General features: G+C 40.2%; 1 protein-coding gene across 3 annotated transcripts in view; it reads right to left on the bottom strand.

Annotated features, from left to right (window-relative positions):
- Positions 1-24,049, bottom strand: part of LOC125463633 (glutamate receptor ionotropic, NMDA 2C-like) — a 149,734-nt gene that overhangs the window by 33,004 nt on the left and 92,681 nt on the right. For 2 of the 3 annotated variants that reach the window (XR_007249879.2, XR_007249878.2), the window contains exons 7-13: positions 22,360-22,513; positions 21,299-21,424; positions 16,697-16,926; positions 12,489-12,649; positions 10,512-10,699; positions 6,960-7,192; positions 2,058-3,787 (exon numbers count right to left, since the gene is read on the bottom strand). Coding sequence is in view for 1 of the 3 variants with exons in the window: in XM_048555162.2 (XP_048411119.2) it covers positions 2,327-3,787; positions 6,960-7,192; positions 10,512-10,699; positions 12,489-12,649; positions 16,697-16,926; positions 21,299-21,424; positions 22,360-22,513 (2,553 nt within the window). In the remaining 2 variants the exon portion in view is untranslated. The remainder of the gene's footprint in view (positions 1-2,057; positions 3,788-6,959; positions 7,193-10,511; positions 10,700-12,488; positions 12,650-16,696; positions 16,927-21,298; positions 21,425-22,359; positions 22,514-24,049) is intronic. The other variant, XM_048555162.2, reaches the window with a different exon arrangement.

Here is a 24,049-nt window from a genome sequence, read left to right as displayed (position 1 = left end):
TTTGAATGAAATTATTAAACCTGGAATTAGAACTGGTCTCTGTAATTCCATAACTAAATTGCCATCGATTGTTGTAAAATCCTATTTAGTTCGCTGATGTCCTTGAGAGAAGAAAATCTGCCATCCTTACCTGGTTTGGCCTACATATGACTCCAGATTAACAAGCCCTCTGAAGTGACCTAGTAAGTCATATAGTTCAAAAATAATTTGGGATGGAAACATGCTTGCCTTGCCAGTGACACCACCACCACCATGCAGTATATATGGATTTTCAAACGTCCAAGAAGGCGCTGCATAACAAGTTATTACCCAGAATTATGCCCCATACAATTGGGGCACAGAAAGCAGGAATACTTTTCAGAATAATGAAATGAGGCTGGATGAACACAGCAGGCCAAGCAGCATCTCAGGAGCACAAAAGCTGACGTTTCGGGCCTAGACCCTTCATCAGAGTCTAGGCCCGAAACGTCAGCCTTTGTGCTCCTGAGCTGCTGCTTGGCCTGCTGTGTTCATCCAGCCTCACATTTTATTATCTTGGAATCTCCAGCATCTGCAGTTCCCATTATCTCTGATACTTTTCAGAATGGTGTATTTTAACTAATGGATCTGTGTTTGGGTCTCAGCAGAGAGATATGCCTGCCCACACAGAACTTTACCGTGCTGATGCAGTAAGCAATTTAAGATAGCAAAAGCTTGCAGCATGGGCAAAGAAATCATACCATAATTATACAATTGCTACTGTTATACAGGACTTGATTAGATCATATTTCGAACAATGTGTTCAGCTTGGCCTCCTTACATAAGGAAGGATATGCTTTCTTAAGAGAGAATGCAATGAAGTTCATCGTTTGCTTTCTGAGATGAGAGGGCCATACCACAAGGAGAGATTGTGTAGAATTGGCCAATATGCCTTAAGAAAGAGAGATGATCTCTTAGAAACATCTCAAATTCTTAAATGACCTGATGAGCAGGTGTTAGGAAGAAATTTCCTGAGCTGAGGAATCTGGACCATGGAGTTACAGTCTCGGAATAGTTCGTCTCCTATTCAGGACTGAAATAAAGGGAAGTTTCTTTATTGAAAGAATAGCAAATTTTGGAATTCTTTATCTCAGCTTGCTCAGTCATTAGAATATATTCAAATCAGAGTCAATACACGTTTGAATATTGAGCAAATTAGGGGCATGAGAATTGTGTATGACTGTGGAATTAGTAGAGGAGATTAATTGAAATCATATTGGATGTGCAGCATAGATGGGTTAATTGTGTATTTCAGTTCTTTCTCTCTCTGTCCCTCTGTCTCTGCTTCTGTGTGTGCGTAATGTTAAAAGTTAATTGTACAAATCACAGGGTGAATCAAATGGAATGCTTGAGTTTGGATGTCAGAGAATGACCACTCAACCATCTCAAACTGCTGCCAGGATAAACACGTGTTTGAGATTCAGTGTTAATAGTACTGGCTTCAACAAGGGGCACAATGTGACATCTCATGCTAGCCCTACTTCTCTTGCAGGCCCAACCCACGTTTGGACCCAGGTAACAGAATACTTTATGGTTGCACCCCCAAGTGTACAGTTGCAAGTCTATCTGGCTGCACTGGCTGTGTCTCAGTGTCAGGTCATTGACATTGACCTTGACCTCTAATGCCTGCAAGCCCACATATAGTAACATGGCAGGACATCTCTGCAACAGTTTGCTGTATGAAAATATTGAAATATTTTGCTGTGATCAGCTTCTGTATAAATGCATGGATTATATGTGTCATAAAGCACTGGTACAGCTGTGAGCAGCCAGGAGCTACTTAGTTTGAGATGCATTAAGTCCTCAGCTAAACTGTGCAGCTGCTACTATGTGGTTGAGATCAACAGAAGCTCAAGTCATATGACAAGCACATTGGATAATTTATCAGCTTTGAAACCCCACAGAATGGATGCTCCATTTCTACAGAAGTAGACCTCCTTTCCCAAGAGTGAATCACAGTACTGAATGCAGTTGATCTCTTCACTCCATCCTCAATTCAATTCACAGTTCTTTGCCCCCAGCACTTTCTGTTCACTCACCTGAGATCTGCTTGGTTGTCATGACATCTTTTTCCCATGTAGCATTATGGAGAATAGCCCTGGTATTAGGGACTGGAAGAGTTAAGTTGGGGGAAAAAAGTCATTTCAACCCAGTTGGCTAACTCAGTAATCAATGTGTATTTTAACCAGGGAGGGACAGGGAGAAGTTAGAAAACACTCAAAGTAATTGAACGAAGAATGGGATCACTGAATGAAAGGAAGGTTTTCACTCCTGGAGTTTAATTCTTTTAAATTTTATGAATCTATACCTCAGATTCAAGACTGGAAAACCTTGCACACGATTTTCTGAAATGAGAACAACTGACTCCTTCTCTTCCAGCCTCCAGCTCCTGATTTCCTCTGGCTGTCACCCTATGGTGGACTATTCTCCTTCCAGCTGTGGGCTGCCTCACAGGACTTTCATGGAGTGGAGTCCTTTTTTCTAAGTACTTCATCATAATGCCTCTGTCGCAGGATTGGTGTCCTGATTCAAACAACCAGTTGAAGCGTTGAGCGCCCATTCGGCGATGCCAGACATACATGGAGGGACTAGGACAGGACTGTAACCATGAGTGTTGGAGTAGTTCCGGGGAGGCATGTCTCAGAGCAGCTGAGTTTTGCAGGCAGGCCTCTCTGTATGAGGGAAGTCTGGCAGGTGGAGAATAGCTGGGTCTGTTTGGTGAGCGAGAATATAAGATCTTCTTGTCATGACCCAGGACCGCTTCTCTTAGATCTGAGGACTGCTTGCTAGTATCCCTTGTTGATTCTAGGGACTCATTATTCAGACTGGAGAACAAATCAGCAATTTCTCTTTGCAGTCCCAGCTTTTCCAAGTTTCCTGTCCTGTCTTGAAACTTTAAGATTTCCTCTGGTTCCTTTGTTGCCTTGATATATGAAGATCGTCTGGCTAGTGAGGGTAGTCCTTCTGACTGTGACCTAGAATAAAGTCTCATACACGAGCTACAATTGGTGTGGTTGGGATATGATGCTGGAGGGTGCAAATTTCGCACAGACCATTTCTCGTTCAATCCAATACAAGATTTCACTGCGGGTACTGTCTTTGTCCCACACTGAGAAGCAACGTGAGATGCGGAGCAACTGGCCAATTTCCTACAAGGCAAAGATAGCCTTCTTGTGAAATGTTTTCTGTTATAAATATCCTGGTAATGCAATTCATTATTGCTGATAAATGGAACATAAGGGGATTCCACATCTCTTCTCCTATCCGTTCCCTTGGCATATTGAGAGTACATAGGGAATTCATTTGGTGGCATGGAATAAGGGTTGTGGATTACAGTAAAAGGTTTTGAAGTTATATATCTGCTTTCTGGTCTGCTCTTATATTTAATTATTGGTTGACCTGACCATCTTTTCTCCCGTTCAGAAGCCAGAGATGGAGATAATGTTGCTGGAAGGTAACAAAGTTGGTGTCTGTTAGAAATATAGGGAACTGCAAGTTGTTGGCTATCCACGGCCACTAATCCTTCAATCTGCTGTGATGGTGCTTTAGGAGGTTTGTTTGTGAGGTTTTCACCTGCACGTGTCCAATGTTCTATTGTCTTAGTTGCATTCTCCAAAGAACTTTCCACGTTTGTGGATGAGACTAAATCTTTAGCCGCCTGCAACATCTTCATCATGTTGGCTTGAGAAAAGCTTGAGGAGACAATGGGAGTGGCCACATGGAGTGGGCTGGAGACTTCCTGTACACCACTAAAACAACTGTAGATTCCCTGAAAAAGATGAAGTAAAACTTTGTTACAATTCCATATGCAGCCTAAGGTAATTGAAACCCCTTCACGCCAATCAAACAGCTGAAAAACCAGCTCTTTAACTCAATTTCATTTATTTTGGTGAAAATCAGAAAATTTGATTTCTGTCAAAGTGAGTCTTGTCATTTCTGGAGAACCCTTTATACATTGTGTCTGTTCTTATAGGGCAGGTATAACACAGGAAAGATGAAACTTCCTCTGCCCTGTCCTCATCAAATTCTCCCTGGGCAGATAAAGCATTGGCACAATGGGATATTCTGTCCCAAAACACCCCATTGACTTTTAATTTGCAGATTATTAGTTAGTGTATTGCAGTCCCTTGAGCTCTTTTTGCTACTGAAAGGCACTATTCACAATTCCTCTGTATGAGGGCTTTAGCAAAGAGGAGATGCTACTACAAAGGTGATCCTTTATTGTGGGGTCACTCTCTCTTTTTTTTTCAGAGTGCTCCTGCATTGGGATGATATTGCAATAGGGTTCCTACCAGAGATGGTTTAACAGCCGGTTTGGTAAATTAGTTCCCAGATACCAACACAGGATTAAATTTCTCGGCAGTTAGAAGTTGATGAGTGATTATAACGGGTAATCACAGATTTATAAATAACTATTGTGCTTGACTAACATCATAGCATTCTTTAATTTAAAACTCAAGATAAATAGTGTGGCTGGCTTACAAAAGTAAGGTCTCTCAGAGTAAACAAATGGATGTTGGTTCCCCTGGAATGTGATGGTGGCATTCGGGGAATCGTATGTTAGTCTGCAAATCTCTTGAGTGGTTTTCACAAGTCACTGAAGCTGCATTTATTTACTCAACCAACAACTTGCATTGAAGGCAGAGCCACCTACTTCAATGTAGAAAAAGTTCCACAGCCTTCATTAACGCATAAGAAAAGACAAAGACTACACAGATGGAGGAGGAGTGAATAAAACTTGGTCAGAAGCATGGCTAGAGGAGAAGCTGAGCAGTTTGGAGAAGGAATTCCAGACATTGAAGCCTACATGGCTGAAAATTCAGTCACTAATGGCAAGGGGGAAGAATGGCTGAATTTTCAGGAGGCCCAAATCAGAGGATTGAAGAATATAATTATTACATTGAATACTATTCATTTCCCTATTCCTGTTAAGTAAATGTGACATTTTCCAATAAGTGATGAAAGGTAACTTGCTGGACTCCTGTATTCAGCTACATTTTCCCAGATTGTGTGCAGCCTTTTGTTTTTTTGTCAGTATTGAAATTCTGAATATGGGAATGGTCAGAAATACGAAACTCGAGGAGAAAGTATAGCAGAAAACTCCAGAAACGCAAGAACAAAGAAAATTACGGCACAGGAACAGGCCCTTCGGCCCTCCAAGCCTGCGCCGATCAAGATCCTCTGTCTAACCTGTCATCGATTTTCTAACAGTCTGTGTCCATTTGCTCCCTGCCCATCCATGTACCTGTCCAAATATATTTTAAAAGATGCTAACGTGTCTGCGTCTACCACCTCCCCTGGCAACACGTTCCCGGCACCCACCACCCTCTGTGTAAAGAACTTTCCACATATATCTCCCTTGAACTTTTCTCCTCTCACTTTGAACTCATGACCCCTAGTAATTGAGTCCCCCACACTGGTGGGGAAAAAGCTTTTTCCTATCCATCCTGTCTATACCCCTCATGATTTTGTAGACCTCAATCACGTTCCCCCCACTCAATCTGTCTTTCTAATGAAAATAATCTTAATCTACTCAACCTCTCTTCGTAGCTAGCACCCTCCATACCAGGCAACATCCTAGTGAGCCTCCTCTACACCCTGTCCAAAGCATCCACATCCTTTTGGTAATGTGGCGACCAGGACTGTACACAGTACTCCAAATGTGGCTGAACCAAAGTCCTATACAACTGCGACATGACCTGCCAACTCTTGTACACAATACCCCGCCCAATGAAGGAAAGCATACCATATGCTTTCTTGACCACCCTATTGACCTGCGTTGTCACCTTCAGGGAACAATGGACCTGAACACCCAGATCTCTCTGTTCATCAATTTTCCCGAGGACTTCTCCATTTACTGAATTTGATCTTCCAAAATGCATTACCTCGCATTTGCCAGGATTGAACTCCATCTGCCATTTATCTGCCCAACTCTCCAGTCTATCTATATTCTGCTGTAATCTTCGACAGTCCCCTTCACTATCTGCTACTCCACCAATCTTAGTGTCATCTGCAAACTTGCTGATCAGACCACCTACACCTTCCTCCAAATCATTTACATATATCACAAACAACTGTGATCCCAGCACAGATCCCTGTGGAATACCACTGGTCACAGGTCTCCAATTTGAGAAACTCCCTTCTACTACTACTACTACTCTGTCTCCTGTTGCCTAGCCAGTATTTTATCCATCTAGCTAGCACACCCTGGACCCCATGTGACTTCACTTTCTCCATCCGCCTGCCATGGGGAACCTTATCAAACGCCTTACTGAAGTCCACGTATATGACATCTACAGCCTTTCCCTCATCAATCAACTTCGTCACGTCCTCGAAGAATTCCATTAAGAAAGTGAAAGACTTTCAAAATTGATGTAGTGCAAGGTTTTGTATCTCATGGTGTAAGATTCTAAAGTCACGAGGTGTGTGGAGAAGGAGTCATTGATTGTTGGGAATAATCAGAAATTTGGATTGAAGATCACAGTCTCATGAACTGAAATAGTGTGATAGTCCTCTTAGAAAAATCATTCATCCTCCCATGCTCAGGACATGGTTCTGGGCAATATAGTACTAGAAGGATATTGCAGCATCTCTGGATGATTGAAGTACACTCTCCAACAGTGGACCTCCAGGGTAATGTTGACCATGTCAAAGTTATTTCAGCAATGCTGTGATGACACCGTGAATGGTTCAAACAATAAATGGAATAGTGACGCACTACGATACTGGTTAGTGGTGCACGCAGTGGCACACACTTCCAGGATCAGTATGTATAATACTTGAAGTTTGCACCTCACCCCCTCTGACTCCTGGACTTTCCCTTTCAGACCCCTGACCATTAATCCCTTGCTCCTCTGTCCCAAGCCCTTTACCTCCACTGCCCTGTGCCCTTTTCCTCCTCTACCCTGTGTACTGTGCCCTTTCTGCCCCCGGCATCTTACCCTGCTGATTGCCAGAAGAAAATCTGTCTTGCTGGATTTCTTCACATGATGTCTCAGCTTCCAATAAACTAAATGCTCCCAAGCGAAGACCAGCAGACTGAGGCCCATGGCCACAAGGAGCATGTAGAAGACACCAGCCATGTTATCAATGTCCAGTTTGCTGCTCATTGCCTCATTCTTTTCATTCTGACAGATTCCTGTCAACCACACAGTGTGCAGCTTATGTGTCTCTCCTGTAGAAAATGGAAGAGGAAATACTTTATTCTGAGTGGGATTATTAAATGATGAGTGGAACAAACAAGACAGTGTGTTAAACTGAATGAAATATTGAAGGGCAAAGAGAGTGAAGGGCTGTGAAATTAGACGGGAGTGGGTTAAAAAATATTTTTTGCACAGGAATGGGCTATTTAGTTCTAAATGGCTGTATGATGTTACTGCTCTGCACAAGTCTCCTCCCATCTGTATTTATCTCAGTGTTAATATATCCTTTCTATTCTGTTCCCCACGTGTTTATCTATTGTCCCCTTAAATGTATCAATGCTATTAACTTCAAGTATTCCCTATGGCAGTGAGTTAAACATTTTAACTACTGAGAGACATTTTTTCCTGAATTCCCTATTGGATTTATTGGTGACTATGGTATATTTATGAACTCTGTTTTGGACTCCCTGCAAGCGGACATATCTTCGCTGTCTATCCTTTCAAACCTTGAAATAGTCTTAAACACACATATCCAGTCTCCCCATAATATTCTCTTTTCAAGAGGGCAAAGTCCATTCAATCATTTCTGTGAGGTATAGTCTTTCAGTTTTGTCATCATTCAGGTCAGTCTTTTTGCACCTTTTCCCGTGCCTCTATCCATTTTTTAATATGGAAGCAAGAATAGTCCACAGTGCTCAGAGTGTGTTTTAACAAAGGTCCTGTCCAAGTTTATTGAAAAGCAAAGGAATTATGATGATATCTCTCTAGAAATGAGCCCAGTGCTTTGTTTACAACTTTTATGCTTTATTACTTCACAGAACTACTTTTAGTGATTTGTATATCTGTATTAGAACATAGAACATAGAACATTACAGCACAGTACAGGCCCTTTGGCCCTCGATGTTGTGCCGACCTGTCATACCGATCTCAAGCCCATCTAACCTACACTATTCCATGTACGTCCATATGCTTATACAGATTCATAGACTCTTCTGGTCCTTTACTCAAATTTAGACACATAGAACTGAATTCTTGTTCTGAGGTGGATAGTTTGAGTGAGGAAATATCCTGACTTGGCAGATTTGCTGTGTATTAAAGTGTATCTTAGACTCCGTTTTCACTCCAGGGAGACTTTGGAGGTTTCGATCTTCCTGACCACAAAGTAGATTCTCCCAAAAACAGATGATGACTCATGAAATAGTAAGGTTTACCTCAATTCCTGTCCCAGTTGTTTTAGAAGCTGTTAAGTCCTCATCCTTCACACACCCTCCGCCTACTCCCATAACTCCCTTGCCAAATGGTACCTCCTTACATTGAAGACCCTCCAGGCCAAATCATGCCCACCATCCTCTTGTTATTCCCCTTCATTGTCAATACATCTCTCCACTCACCGTCATACCCCATGTCATATCTAACAATCTGATTAGATCTCTCACACATACTCACTTGATAGCCCAATTCAAAGCTTTTAAATCTTCTCAAGTGCTCAATCTCTTATAAAATCTAACTTCTATTCAGATCCCACGTCAAACATAGCTAAAACTAAAGCCTTTTTAACCTGTAAATCAAACTGTGGACTCAGAATGCCCCATTGGGATAATTGAGGCTACAATGAAGGTAACCTTCTCAACCTCTTCCCTTGTCTGAGGTGTGGTGACTTTCGGTTTAAATCACCACCAGTCATCTCTCTCTATGGTGACTTAAATGTTGTTTTCTTTTTAATTCATATAAGTATTCATAATGACAGAATAATAGCCCTGGGGAATGGTCAAAAAGAACTACACATAGGCTAATAATAATTTTTTAACTCGGACCTCATGGCCTATCAATAATTCCAGTTCAGCAGTTGATGTTTGTTTAATTCTCACTGATTCATAATGTTTAAAGAGAATCTATATGCTCTTCAGGAATGTTTACATCTTCCCAAACATTTTATCACCACACACATTAGATTAAGGCCCTTGGGCTAGCTAAAATAGTGTTAGTTCTAACCTAGCACTAAGTTCAAATGGTTTGCTGAGTTTGGTTTTCCATCCTGTGCGAATCATGCCTCCACTTCAGCAAAAATTGCATTTGTCAGAAACAAATGCTAGATTTCCACATCAAGGTCACATCTACCATTTTTAAATGTCTGTAGAATCTAAGTCTGGCTTTTATTTCTAGAGAATATGTAACCTCTAATTCCTCCGAAATCTACCCTCTAATCCATGTGGAATTTCATTTATCAGTTACATGCCTGTTCTCTCGGTTTATTAATGGTTTCCTTGTTGTTCAGATTGTTTACATGGATAATGAGAGCAGTGATCTGAGTACTGATCCCTGTGGAACTTCGCCTCCCAATCTCAGTAACTGTCTTTAAGCACCTACTCTGTTCTGTAACCAACTTGCTATCTATTCTGTTATTTTTCTCTAAATTCACATTTTCTGATCTTAAAATGAATCTAGAATGGGCTGCCTTAGCAAATGCTTTTAAAGGATATTAAAATGTGTCATGAGTGAGCAGAGTTGTAAAATTACAAAAACAGTGTGTACTAGAGGAACAAGACAGATCTGGCAGCATCTGTAAGAGAAAACAGAGTTAACATTTCAATTCCAGTAACCCCACAATGTTCAATTCGGATTCTTGTAGGATGCCATGGTGAGTTTGGCGAGAGTGGGATTCACCTGGTTTGGGTACTATTTCCTTATTTATTTAGCATCTATTTTTGACAGTTTGCAGATTTGTACAGTGATCTTAGAATGCTTTTACATCACTAGTCACATGATGATTTGAGTTTTGTATTGACTACAGTATGTGCTTTACTCCTGGTTAATTAGGGCAAAAATTCAATGTTCATTTCTAGAGATAGCAAGAACTGCTGGAGTCACAGTCGGTACAGTGTGGAGCTGGAGGAACACAGCAGGTCAGGCAGCAGCAGAGGAGTAGGAAAGTTGATGTTTCAGTTGGGGCCCTTCTTCAGAACTGGTATTGAGAAAGGAGATGTGACTGTAGTACTGGGTTTGTTTAAGTATGTGGTCAAAGAGCTTCAGGATGGATGAATTACCAGAGGGTTGCAGTGGGAGAGAGATCCACTGAGATCTTTCCAAAGGGAGAAGGATAACTTCTTCAAGGTGGGCATCCTTGGAAGAGGCTTTGCAATGGGGTTATAAGTTACTTGGAGGTGGCAAGAACTGCAGATGCTGAAGTCAGAGCCAACACAGTGTGGAGCTGGAGTTCTGAAGAAAGGTCCCAACCTGAAGCATTGACTCTCCTGCTGTTCTGATGCTGTCTGACTTGCTGTGTTACTCCAGCTCCACAATGTTCATTTCTACTTGCTTTTCATAATAACATGGAATTAAAGCTTAGCTTACCATCACCCAGGAACTGTAACAGGGCCAGATCAATGGCTCTTTTCCATTTGGAGTTTTTCTGCAGAGCTATCCCATAACCAGTCGTTGCAAATACTTTGCCACTTCCGATAGTAACAAGTTTACAACCCTCATCCTTCCCAGCCATATAATTAAGAACAGCTGCATCATAAATAAAGGCATCGAGCTTCCTGCAAGAGGGAAAATACATCAACTGAAAACATTGGTGTTCGGAATATCAGAGCAGCAGAAGGCCAATTCGCCCTTTGATTCTGTTCTAATTTAAATTAGATAATGGATAATCTGTGTCTTAACTCCATCAGGCTGCCTTTATCCTTAACCAACAAAAATGTACCTGAACCTGACTCAGTTTATATTTTTAATTGAAAATCTCCAGTCTGAACAGGGAAGGAGAGAGTCCCAGATTTCCATTAGTGTCTGAAGAAATGTTTTCTGACGTTACCCCTGAATGGTCTGGTTGTAGTTTTAAGGCAATCTTAGAGGAATTGGTATCAATAGGAAGAAACTATCATCTTCTTTAATCTACCTCACATCATCTTTAACTGGAGAGGAGGAATGATTTCCTTCAGACTCCCTAAAGCTATACACATCCATCAATGTCCCCTCCTCCCTATCCAAAAATCTTGACTATACTGGTTAGGTTTAGAGGGGCCAAACTCTTCCCAAACACCTTCTATCTTACAAAAGAAACCTGTGCTCATGGTCTTGTACAAGGACAAAACAATATTCCCCATCATGTAATAACTTTATGAAAATAAAACATCCCACTGCCTTATTTATTCTATTTATTGCTTCAAAATATCTATTCCCTTTAGAGATGCAAGAAATGGAATATTCAGATCTTTCTTTCTCCAAAATCCTTGATGATGTTGCCCTAGATGTTACAATTAGCACATTTCCTGTCCATAACATGCGTCACAATTCAGTCTTCCAAATCAAATATTATCTGAGAGCCATGAACCTAATCCTCAACATGTTAAGATCTGCTTGAAGCAACTGTGCATCATATACTGTCCTACCACTTAGATAGACCTTAGTGTCATCTATAATTTTTCCTATATCACTGAAAAAAGAATTATTGTCCAAGCTTTTAATCTTGCACACATCATTACTTGTGAAAAAATGCCAAATTTCCAAAGAGACTATCAGCTTAGACTGTTTGCTGATTGGTTGAAACTGCGCCACAAAGAATTTATCAGGGAACTATTGATCCTCAGGCTTTTGTTTAAGTCACAAATGTCCCTGCATATGAATACATGCAACTTCCCTCAATTTTTTCGAGTGATTGATAACCTTAAGTTGGTTGTTGCTGAAAGAGGGCAAAAGATTTATTTAAATTGTTCTGTGGCTGAGGAGCTTCAATGAAATGCATAGATGGGAGAAGCTGAGGTTATTCTTCTCAGGAGAGATTTTTGAGAGAAGATTTTCAACACTCTATCAAATCATTTATATCAATCTGGACCACAGAATAGATATAGAGAAACTATTTCCCACAGGTGGAAAGGCTGAAAGAACTAGAGAAACTGATTTACGGTGATTACAAAAGAAGCAAGGACAATAAGGAAAATCTTTATGCAGCAAGTGCTCAGAAGTCTGGATGTATTGTCCGAGTATAAGTTGGAGGCAGTTTTAATCCTGGCTTTCAAAAGTCAATTGGATAAGCACCCAAAGAGAGAATAATTGCCGGACATTAGGGAAAAGAGGAGGGGTTTGAGATTGGCTGATTTGCTGTAGCAGAGAGCTGACACAAACAGAATGAGTTGAATTTTCAAGGAATCAAAGGTTATGTGGAGAAGGCAGGACAATAGGGTTGAGGAACATATTAGCCATGATTAAGTTTGCTCCACCATTCAATGTGTTGAATAGCCTAATTCTGCTGCTATATCTTATGGACTTATGCCCTCTTTCTGTGCTGTAACCAATCTATATGGATCTATTTGATTAGATCCTAGAGCTTACCCTGATTTTAAACTGGCAAGAGCATCTGCCACAGAACGTTGATTATATTTGGTCATGTGAGAGTGCATATCTGGATAGTTGTTCTTGATATTCCGTTCTGTGCTGCCATTGGGAACAGTACCAAATCGAAATGGTGGATAGTGATCTTGCGGCTTCTGAAACTGTTCACAACAAAATATCATATTAGAATCTCACCAATGAATAAATCATAAGACTCATTTTATTCTTTATTCAGCTCCCTGTAAACAATTCCTGGTGAGGGGCAAGGAACAATAGCAAAACTTTCACTGACTCCCAACCAAAGCCTTCCACATGTTGGCCCCAAATTGACAGGGTTACAACAACCAGCATCAGAACTCATAAGGTTCAAACCAGGTTATAATAAACAAAGTTACAGACAAAGGGCACCATTTGCTCCAGCAAAATCATCCGTTACAAACACCCACCAACTTCAAGATGCCCATAACACCTTATGACCCCAAGATTCTCTGAGAGTCCCCTTAACATATGAACATTCCAGCTAAGCTGCATTCCAAAATATTTCCAATGTTCTGTTTCCACATTCTGCTTAAAGTCTACACCAAGTATCGCTCACTTGTTCTGAAGAAGAATTTTCTTGCATATCAATCAACCAATGGTAACTTATTGTCACTTTGTTCCTATTCTCATTATACAATCAAAGTAGGTCTTTGGATTAACCCTCAAGTAGCTTCAATACGAATTTATCAGTATTTCAGGGAAAAAGACTGTACAGTGCCTCAAAATATTTCTACTGTTCAATTAGATCACATTTTATCTGTATCTATGTGCCCTTGATCATTTGCCTTGATATCCTTCCTTAACAAAAATCTATCCATTCATTCTTGACAACTAAAGTTGACCCCAGCATTAATGTGTTTTGGAAACAGAGTTCTAGATTTTCATGACTATTGATGTGAATGACTGCTTGTGAAACATCAACCCTGAAATAATCCAGTTTTGAAGTTATATTGCCTCCTCATTCCGGGCTGTGCCACCAGCAGAAGTAGTTCCAATCTTTCAGCACTATCCTAACAGGTTGAAAGCAGGGAGGGACAAAGCAGAGAACTACCGGCTATTTAGTCTGACATTGTTGGGAAAATCATGTATTTCTATAATTAAAGAAGTGCTAACAAGGCTCTTGGAAAATCATTTCAGAGATAGTAGGAACTGCTGATGCTGGAGAATCTAAGATAACAAGGTGTACAGCTGGATGAACACTGCAGGCTAAGCAGCTTCAGAGGAGAAGGAAAGCTGATGTTTCAGGTCTGGTGAAGGGTCATAGCATGTTCAGAAAGTGTCAGCTTTGTTTGATGGAAGGAAAATCAATTTTGAAAAGAAATATACCAGTTTCTTGAGGATGTAACTAGCTGGTTAGATAAAGCAGGTGTGAGTCTATTTGTGTTTTCAAAAGGCATTTGATAGATACCATGGAAAAGATTCGTGGTTTTGGACACGTTAGCCTGCTACAGGATTTGTTAACAGGCAGGAAGGTAGACTCTGAGTGAACAGCATTTCAAGGAAGACTAATTAATGGTGTGTTGCAATAATCAGTGGTGAGATCTCAGCTATTCACAACTGATATCAATGACTAACAGAAATGGAGGATAATGTATTAGGTTTGCTGATAATACAAAGCTAGGTGGAACAGTAAGCTATGAGGAGGACACAAAAAGAATGCAAAAAGGTATAGACAGGACAACTGAATGGGCAACAGCGCAGAGGTCAGATGTTATGGGGGAATATGAGATTTTGTGCACTTTGGAAAGAAAAGCGTAGTATTTTTAAATGGTGAGCATTTTTTTAATGTCAGACCTCAGGGATACTTGGATATATTTGTACAAGAAACGCAATGCCAGCATGCAGGTACAACAAGCAATATCTGCATAATGTTGGATTCCACATTTAGGGAAGAATATGGAAACTGGTACACCAAAGGTTCACTGGTTTGTTTCTTGGGGTGAGAGTCATGTGATTAGAAGTAGAGTAGATTGTACATGTATTGTCTGAAGTTCAGAAACATAAGATTTTGTGGAGCTTAAAAGAGTAAATGCTGCGGCAGTGTTTCTCCTGGCTAGAGTGTCTCAAACTATGGGAAGGTTTCACAGTGAGGGATCGATTATTTAAAATTGAGATGTGTATTGTAAATCTCTGGAATTCTTTACTGTTTATTTTCTGTGCTCTTAATTTATTTTATGATTTTAAAACCTCAGATCAGAACATTATTTATTCTTTTATATGTGGAGAATGTAAGCCTCCTCCAAGCAAATTCTCTTCATAATTTCATCTGCCAAACCCTCCTGTCAATCTAGTCAATATGTGCTGCATCCTGTCTGGGGCCAATATATCCTCCTGAGTGCAGTGCCCAGATCCAAGCCAGGCAAGGTCTGGAGCTGCTGGGTTAAGGCAGTTTATGATTTTGAATAGACAACAAAAGCCGAATGTCAACTGTCATCCTCCTTCCTTCTTTGTTCTATGACAAAATATTTCAAGCAATATTGCGTATGAAATTTTGTTGTTTGTAGTCAGTTTTATCAATGAAATCTTCTGTGACGTTTAAAATGGAACAAGGTTTGCGTGCTACCTTCCAGATTGCTGCACAGCTATGCATGTACAAATCTTAGCAGGAGTAGCAATTTTAAGTAAGCACAAGATGCTTAATGGTGGAGTATCTGGAACAGACTTTTTGAGATGCCACACTGGGATCTGTCTAACTATAACAGAGGGACAGCTTTTCCTTTCCTACCTCTTTTGAGCTCTGTCAAGACCTGTTGAAAACCATGCTCCATTAAATTTTTGCTACATCACAGATAAATATTACAGATGAGACTTCCTGCTGTGTCTGAATCCTTTAAAGACTGTCTCTTCACATAAATAATTGCAATTCGTTATTGCAAAGCTACTTCCCTCAAAAAAGGCCTGTTAACAGTTCGGAACCTATTTGAAGAACAGATTTTACGAACTGTTTTTGTTTTGAAATAATGTTAATGGATCCATCGACTCGTGTTTCTTACATTAACCCCTAAAGCTACAATCCAATCACTCATCATTGTTATGTTGTTGCTTACTCAATCATTTCTCAATATTATATTGTACACAAAGCAGGAGCATTGTTAAAACTGGCCAAGTAACACAACGAAATAATGTAGGACTATCGCTAGGAACATATTTTGATGAAACATTGAAGGAAGCAACAGGGTATCATTGCCGAAATCAGAGTCTCAGAGACCCTAGGCTCCACCTGTAGTAGCAGGCAATATGGTCAGGAAAGATGTACTAATCTTGGAAGTCAGCTGCTATATGATCTGATTCTTGATTCTTAATCCTTAACTCCAACCAAATTAAGTGGTCTCCTTTTTCATATATACATGTCAGTTTCAAGGTACGTCATTAAAATCCCAGACCTCATTTTTGGAGCATCACTTGCTAGACTAGCTAGTTTAAAAAAAAGGTGGAGGATATTGATGTGAGAGATTAGTGGTTATGTCATGGGCTTGATATCATGACTCTCCAATACTCCACATTCCTGCCGTTCACGGCTGAACTGTAAGAAATATAACTTGATAGATTTTAAATATGGACCAAATTTTTACCAGCATGGCAAAAAAACCTTTTCTAATTTAAGTAAAACCTACTCATTAGCTGTAGGCTGTTCTTCCAAAGGTAAACAAAAGCCAGTGGTTTGTGAAGAAGATCACTCTTTCAAGGTCAAGAAATGTTCAGCCAGAGACCCCAAGTTTTAAAATTAGAGCTAAACATAACAGAAAATCACTCTTCAAAACTGTAATAATCTTAGTGTTGTATTTTAAGAAGTATGATAAGAAATTTTCATGATTGGTCTCAGACAGACAAATGGACTCAACAGATTTTTGTTGCTCAGTTATCAGGTAGGAGGTTTTCTCTTTAATCAACTTTCTGGGAGGTAATGGAGAATTATTGATTGGGGAGGAAGGGACATGAAAAAGTGGCAAAAACAGAGAATAATGAGAAAGTAGATGAGGGGAGAGAAGGCAATGATTTTGATGACTGACTGGCAGAAGAATTGTTTCAGTGTCAGTAGACATGTGTCCTGAATTTACAGCTGATGTCCAATTTAGATGTAGTAAAGTGGGTTCTAGATTCGGTTACAGTGGAATCGGTTCTGGACTCAGCAACAGTGATGTAGATTCTGTTGTTGGATTGTGCCTTACCTTTTTGTCACTGAGACCTGAGACAGTGTCAATGAACTGCTCTTGAATCATAAATGCTGCCAAGTTTGCTGTATAACTCGCCAGGAAGATGACAGCAAAAAAAGCCCAGATTAACACCATGATTTTGCTTGTTGTTCCTTTGGGATTTTCAATTGGAACAGAATTGTTGAAGACAAGTGCCCAGAGGAGCCACACTGATTTCCCAATGGTAAATGTTGGCCCTCCTGTAACTGTGAACAGATATTCAGAGAGAATAGTGAAAAGTACTGTCATAAATATAGTTCTCCATTCATCCTCAATCTTACAAATGTAATCAGGCAAGGTGTTCATAATACTGTACTTTATCCCTTCACCACAGACGATAATTTAACAAAAATCATTGTGAATCACCTTCATAATTTTGAACATTTTGGTAGAAAACTAAAGATTATTTGGTGAACCTCAAAAATTGACCCCTTAAGTCTTCCTAATAATGTTAATTCTTGATGCCCATAATCTGGTATATGTGATGAGGGAAGAACAATGTGATACTGTTTGTTCCAATATGTAATACGTGGACATCACTGGCTCGATCAGCATTTATTGCCCATCCCTAGTTGGCCCTGAGAAGGTGGTGGTGAGCTCCTTTTTTGAACCGCTGCAGTTCGTATGCTATAGGTAGACCCATAATGCCATGGGGAAGGAAATTCCAAGATTTTAACCCGTAGACACTGAAGGAATGGAGATATAGTTCCAAGTCAGGATGGTGAGTAACATGGAAGAAAACTTGCAGGTGGTGGTGTTCCTATATATCTGCTGCACTTTTCCTTCTAGATGGAGTGTTTGTGTGTTTGGAAGGTGCTGTCTAATGATCTTTGGTGAATATCTGCAGTGCATTATGTGGAGAGTACACACTGCTGCTACTGACTGTCAGTTGGACACTAATGGACACAGGGACAATTAAATAGGCTGCTTTGTCCTGGGTGGTGTCAAGCTTCTTAAATGTTGTCAGACTGCACCCATTCAGGCAAGTGCTAAGTATTCCATCACATTCAGACTTGTGTCTTGAACATGGTAAACAGGCTTTAGGGAGATGGGTGGTGAATTATGCACTGTAGTATTCCTAGGCTTTGACCTACTCTTATAGCCACTGTATTTACATGCAAGTTCAGTTGAGTTTCTGGTCAATTGTAATCCCTAGTATGTTGATATGAGGGATGCAGTGATGGCAATGCCAATGAATGTAAAGGAGAAAAGTTTAGATTGTCTCTTATTGGAGGTGGTCATTGCCTGGCGTTTGTGTGGCATGAGTATCATTTGTCACTTGTCAGCCCGAGCCTGGACACTGTCCAGGTCTTATTGACTTATACATGGACTGCTTCAGTATCTGAGGAATTGCAAATGATGCTGAACATTGTGCAAACATTGGCAAACATCCTCATTTTGACATTATGATGGAGGGAAGATCTTTGTAGCAATTGAAGATGTTTGGGCCGAGGACACTACCCTGAGAACTGCAGAAATGTCCTGGAGCTGAGATGACTGACCTCCAACAATGACAACCATCTCTACATGCCAGGAATGACTTCATTCAGAGGAGAGTTTCTCCCTGATTCTCATTGATCCCAGTCTTGGCAGGGTACAACAAACAATTAGGAATGCATATTGCATATTGGCCTGTATTGAATAGGGATTGGAGTAGATTAGATTAGATTCCCTACAGTGTGGAAACAGGCCCTTCGGCCCAACAAGTCCACACTGCCCCTTGAAGTATCCCACCCAGACCCATCCCCGTATAACACACACACACACACACACCCCTGAACACTACGGGCAATTTAGCATGGCCAATCCACCTAGCCTGCACATCTTTGGGCTGTGGGAAGAAACCAGAGCACCCGGAGGAAACCCACGCAGACACCGGGAATGTGCAAACTCCACACAGACAGTCACCCAAGGCTTGAATCGAACCTGGGTCCCTGGTGCTGTGAGGTTGCAGTGCTAACCACTGAGCCACCGTGCTGCCCCTACATAAGTGAGTGTTGCTAAAATTGTACAGGGTTTTGGTGAGGCTGCATCTGGAGCATTGTGTGCAATTTTGGTTTCTAAATTTACAATAGGATATCTTGCATTGGAGGCAGCACAATAAAGCTTCACTAAATTGGTCCCTGGGAAATTGGATTTTCCTATGATAAGATGCTAAGTAAGTTGAACCTATACTCTGAAGTTTAGAAGAATGAGAGTCTGTTTTATTGAAATGTACAGGATTCTGAAGGGGTTTATTGTGTAGATGCTGAACATTATTTCCACTGTTCAGGAAATCTAAAACACAGGGGGAGGTAGTCATTTAGGACTGAGGCATGGAGAAATTACTTTATTCAAAGTGTTGTGAATTTTTGAAATTTGCCACATCAGAGACATGTTGATGCTCCAATATAGAACACATTTAAAGCTAGGACAGACAGGTTTATGGTCTATCAGGAAAGCAAGTGGAGTTGGGAGCAGCCTGGTAGCCGCTACCAACAGTTCTGAGGAAGGGTCACTCAAACCAAAACGGCACCACTGATTTCTTTCCACAGACGTTGCCAGACCTGCTGAGTTTTCCAACAATATCTGTTTTTGTTTCTGATAGAAGGAAAGCTAGGGTCAGAATGATAACAAAAAGACCCACAGTTGCTGAGAAATAAGTGCTTTTTGTATCTTCACTATTGAAGATGCTGCCGATGAGAAGCTCAGAAGAAGAAACACAATGGTATGCCAAATAACCAATACAATTAATAATTATTTTTAAGGAATATAAACAAGCTGTAAAAGACTTAAGGTATTTCATTATGAAAGTGGATTTGTTTATTTTCTTTGGACATAAAATAAAGGAAAAATATATATGGTTGTAAAGGGGAACTATGTATTTTTATATAAAAAAGAATGTTAGATTGTCATATTAGAGAAGTTATGTGGATGTGTGCATAAGTATCCAAATGCCATCTCACTCTCTACTGCACTACAGTCTGTGTCCCAATCTAACATCATTTCATTTGTACACACACTACCTGCATGAATAGCTGCAAGAATTACACTTGAAGAAGCTCTGGTATTGACCCTAAATGTACAATTATTTTTAAATTCCATAAGCTACAAATGTAAATGTGGAGATGAATGTTAGGTTCAAATCTTTTGATCTAAGGATTCCAAACTTGACCAGACTAAAAGTTGTCCAGGCTAATTTGGAAAAGCTTTCCAAGCAAACTTCTAGGGCAGGGGCCTATGAAATAATGCAGTCAAATCCAAGAATTCACATAGCCAGCTGTGGAATGGATCAGCACTGAAATCACACCCTTTCTTCTGTAGTAACTACAGTATTCTATGGTTTAAAGATCCTTAAACCATTTTCACAGCTGCTGAAAGAAAGTAAATTTGTAAGTGATGGTTGGGTGCAGGGGTACAGCTAGCAGATGATGAAAAGGCAGGAAGGATAGCAGGTGCATAATATGTGCTGGGGAGTAGATGCTGGAGAGGGATACTGCGTTAGGAGGCTGGGAATGGTTTAGAGTGCTAGGTAGGCAAGGGGTGACATGTTGGGTCCAAATAGATCAAGGCTCATGTTTGAGAAAGCGGCATTGGTTCTGGGGAGTCTATAGGGAGATGATGAGGGTGCTGAGGGAGGTTGGAGAGGAGAATTGCTGTCAGGTCATGTGGAGCAGTGTGATGTTTTAGATTTCTGTGTGTCGGCCTTGCATGTTCCAGGCTTCAGAGGGGTGAGCAGTGGTGACTCAAGACAGCTGCGGATTTGGGGATTGCACTTCATAGTTAGCCAGAGAGGAGGCTTTTGTCCCTCAAACCTTTTCTAGGTAACTATTTAAGCAAGTGACTCAACTATCTGAAGCCTCTCTCTCTAATCCAGAGTTGGGGGTGTTTTTGGAGGAGTCTGATGGTGGGTAATTGCTGATCAGAACTTTAATCCTGCCAGAGATTTCCGCAGAGTGAACTACATCAGGACTTCTGCATGGTGCCGACACACAACTCCAGTTTATGTTGCTGCAACAGATCTTCCTATTGGGACTGGCGCTACCTGGGGGAATCATGAGTTACAGCACAGAAGAATTCCATTTGACCCACTGCAACATAGCAGCTCTCTATCAGGGCAGTTCAATTAATCCAACAAACTATGTTAGGTTCCAGATCTTCAAAAAGGAATATAGGCTATAGACATGTGCACCACTGAATAATGGGATAGCTGCACTAATAACTGCACTCAGAAAGTGAAATCACTAAGAAACTTCAGTGAATATTGTATGCCAGGGGCCTTGGAGCCAGAATAAAAGGTTTGTAAGGGTCTTGTGGAATAGTGTAATGCTCCTACCTCCTAGGTCAGGAAGGCTGTATTCAATTCCCACCTGTTCCAGAGGTGTGCCTGAACAAGTTGATTAATAAACCTACAGGCTTGTATCATGGGCCCACAGTGTGGAGAAAATATGAACTAAATAGCATAACTTTAAGAGAGGTTGCACAATTGGGGATTAATTTTATAATTCTGTGAAAGGGCTGACAAAATATGTGTAAATGGAGTTGATACACAGGTTGACGATGATTGAATTAAGAGGTTACATCTCACTGACAACTTACTTTTGCCATTCATGAGGTTTCGGTTGTATCCAACGGGACTGAAGTACTCAAATAGACAGACTGTGAGAGCAACCACCGTCAGACACATCACAAACATCATCATCCACACTGCAGGGCTGTAAGGTTCTGCAGAGAGAGAAATGGCAGCTGAGTGCCTTCAACAAGCAGTCATGAACCCTCTAATTACTCAATCAGCATGCATTCACCTCCTGCAAAGCTCAATCTGCAAAACGAAATGTCTCAAAGCATTAGCTCAGAGAACACTCCCATCTGTGAACTCTAAATTCCTATCAGTACTTCAACTTCAAATATATCCAATTGTTAATTCTATAAATCTTACAAAGGTAGTCAGGCTTATCTTTAACACCATCACTGTTCCTTGGCTTAATCACTGACTTTGACCTCAAAGGATAATCACTGACTTCTGACACCAATCACTGACACCTATCCCAATCACTAAACCCTGATCCTAAATACCGACCCCAGACTCTGAGCACTGACCTCAACACTAATCTTGTGTTCAATCATTGACCTTTATTTCAAATCATTGTTCCTAGGCTCCAATCACTCGCCCCAGTCCTTGACTATGACTCCAATGCTCGAATACCAAATATTGATATCAATTACTGAGCCTAATTATTAATCACTGGCCTCAGTCATTGATCTAACATGATTACTGTTCTGATTCTTTCAATTATTGACATGACTTCGATCTTTGACCTCAATCCTTTCAACACCTATGACGCCTGAATTAATCAATAAGGCAGCTTCTATTATAGAAGTCAGAGTCATCATAAACACCAGTCTGAATCATTCACATCATTGCAAATCTTTGATTCCAACACTAATACCATCACACTGAACAGCCCCAGATATTTAGTGAAACAAAGTTATGGCAACCAATCTGGAGAACCACTCACAAAATTCTTGTGAATGAGTTGAAAGAGCAGATTAAAGCTTTTACCTTGTGGCAGACCTCATTATGATATTTTCAACTTGTGACCTAATGTTGGCCCATTTGTTGCACAGTTTGAAACCCTTCATAACACCATGCTGCTTACCGAGAAAAGCTGATGGGGAGACGGTTCCGTTGCTCCTGGCCACCATCACACTAATTCCAGTCTCCACAAAGGGGACAGAGAAACTCACAATCTCAGAGCGCTCCTCATTGATGGTGAGAGATCCGATAGCCATGTCTGCTCTCTGGTAGAAAACCTAAAGTGTGAAATAACGCAGCAAATTGGGTAAATATATAAAGATGAAAATGGTCAGCAATTAATTAGAGCAAATGTTTTGTACTGGTTTAATGTGAATAGACTTGGAGTAAATATGAAGAGTTTGTATTTGCTGAGTGTAAGGGGTTTTGTATTGATTAGGTGAGTTAATGATAGAAGGAAGCCTTCTAACCTATCATTGCAGTGTTAGCTCTTTGAAAGAACATTGCATTTAGTCCCACATTCTTTTAATTTACCTATCATCCTGTAATCTTCTCAACCTAAACTATTCATCCAACTGCTTTTTAAATTTTTTTTATCCGCTTCCATCTTTACAGGTAAACAATTCCAGATCCCAGTGTCTGAAATTGTTTTCTAATTATGGCTTTTGGTTAAAGATTCATTCACAAGGATGATTGTTCTTTTCTCGGCCAGAACTCTTATTTTCATAGGCTTACACCTTAACTATCATCCTTCGAGAGATTTTAAAACACGTTCTGAGAGTTCATACAAACAACAGCTACTGCAAAAACTCCTCTGTTGAAATATTTAATCTACTTAGTCAGATATTATTTCTTTTAACAAATCCACAGCTGTATTCCTTGATTAAATTAAATGAAATAAAAATGTGTTTTGTCCCTGATATTAGCTTGCATCAATTCCTCTACTACCGATATTAGGCTGACTGGCCTGGAGATGCTTGGTTTATCTCTGTCCCGTTTCTTGCTGAGAACAGTTCACATTGGTGGCTTGTATTAATAGAGTGCAAGAGGATTTCATATTTTGATTGAGTACTGTCTAACCCTAACCCTATTGCTGCAAGTAGTCTGAATTTATATGGTTATGTGTCCGGTGGAGTGGTCTGTATGGATGGAATGTGAGTATTTTATCTTTTATTTGAGTTGAGTTGAGTGATGTGAATTGTGAATGCACTCTATTGATTAGGTTGTATTGTCTAAGTTTGTGGATTTAGTGGTTGTAATGAGGTCAGGTAGGTGGACCTCATAGAATATGAGTTCCCTGATTAGGCTGTTAATCTTATTCAATCAGGGATCTCTGCCTGACAGATAATAAGAGGATTGTTAGACAATCTGACACTCTGCGAGTTGGCTCTGAGGAAGCTGGACTGGAGTCCAGGACTTACAATGTGTAAATAAGGAGTGACTTGGTGATTGGATACCAACCTCTATCGACGACTCTGAATTTATGTAAAATGAGTAATTCTGCAAAATGAGTGTGAATTTTTTTAAAGTTTATTTTTCCGTATTTAATGAGTGGCATTTATTGGGCCTGAATGAATTTTAATTAATGTGAGTGTCTTGTATTTATTGAGGGTGATGTTCTGTGTTTGTTTCTTGTTACTTTTTTAAATTATCTTGTGAGAGTGGTTTGTCTACAATATGTAGTGTTGATAGTTTCTGTATGTGCCTGAATGGTTCATATTTGCTTGTTTTGATTTATCTGCACTTACCTAAAGCAGTTATTTAGTAATTATCACTTACTTAATAAATAAATAACTTGAGTAGTTTGGTCTCTT

Source organism: Stegostoma tigrinum, chromosome 22 (genome assembly GCF_030684315.1).
Source record: "Stegostoma tigrinum isolate sSteTig4 chromosome 22, sSteTig4.hap1, whole genome shotgun sequence".
In the NCBI taxonomy this organism is placed as follows: Eukaryota; Metazoa; Chordata; class Chondrichthyes; order Orectolobiformes; family Stegostomatidae; genus Stegostoma; species Stegostoma tigrinum.
This window is presented reverse-complemented; position numbering and strand designations above follow the sequence as displayed.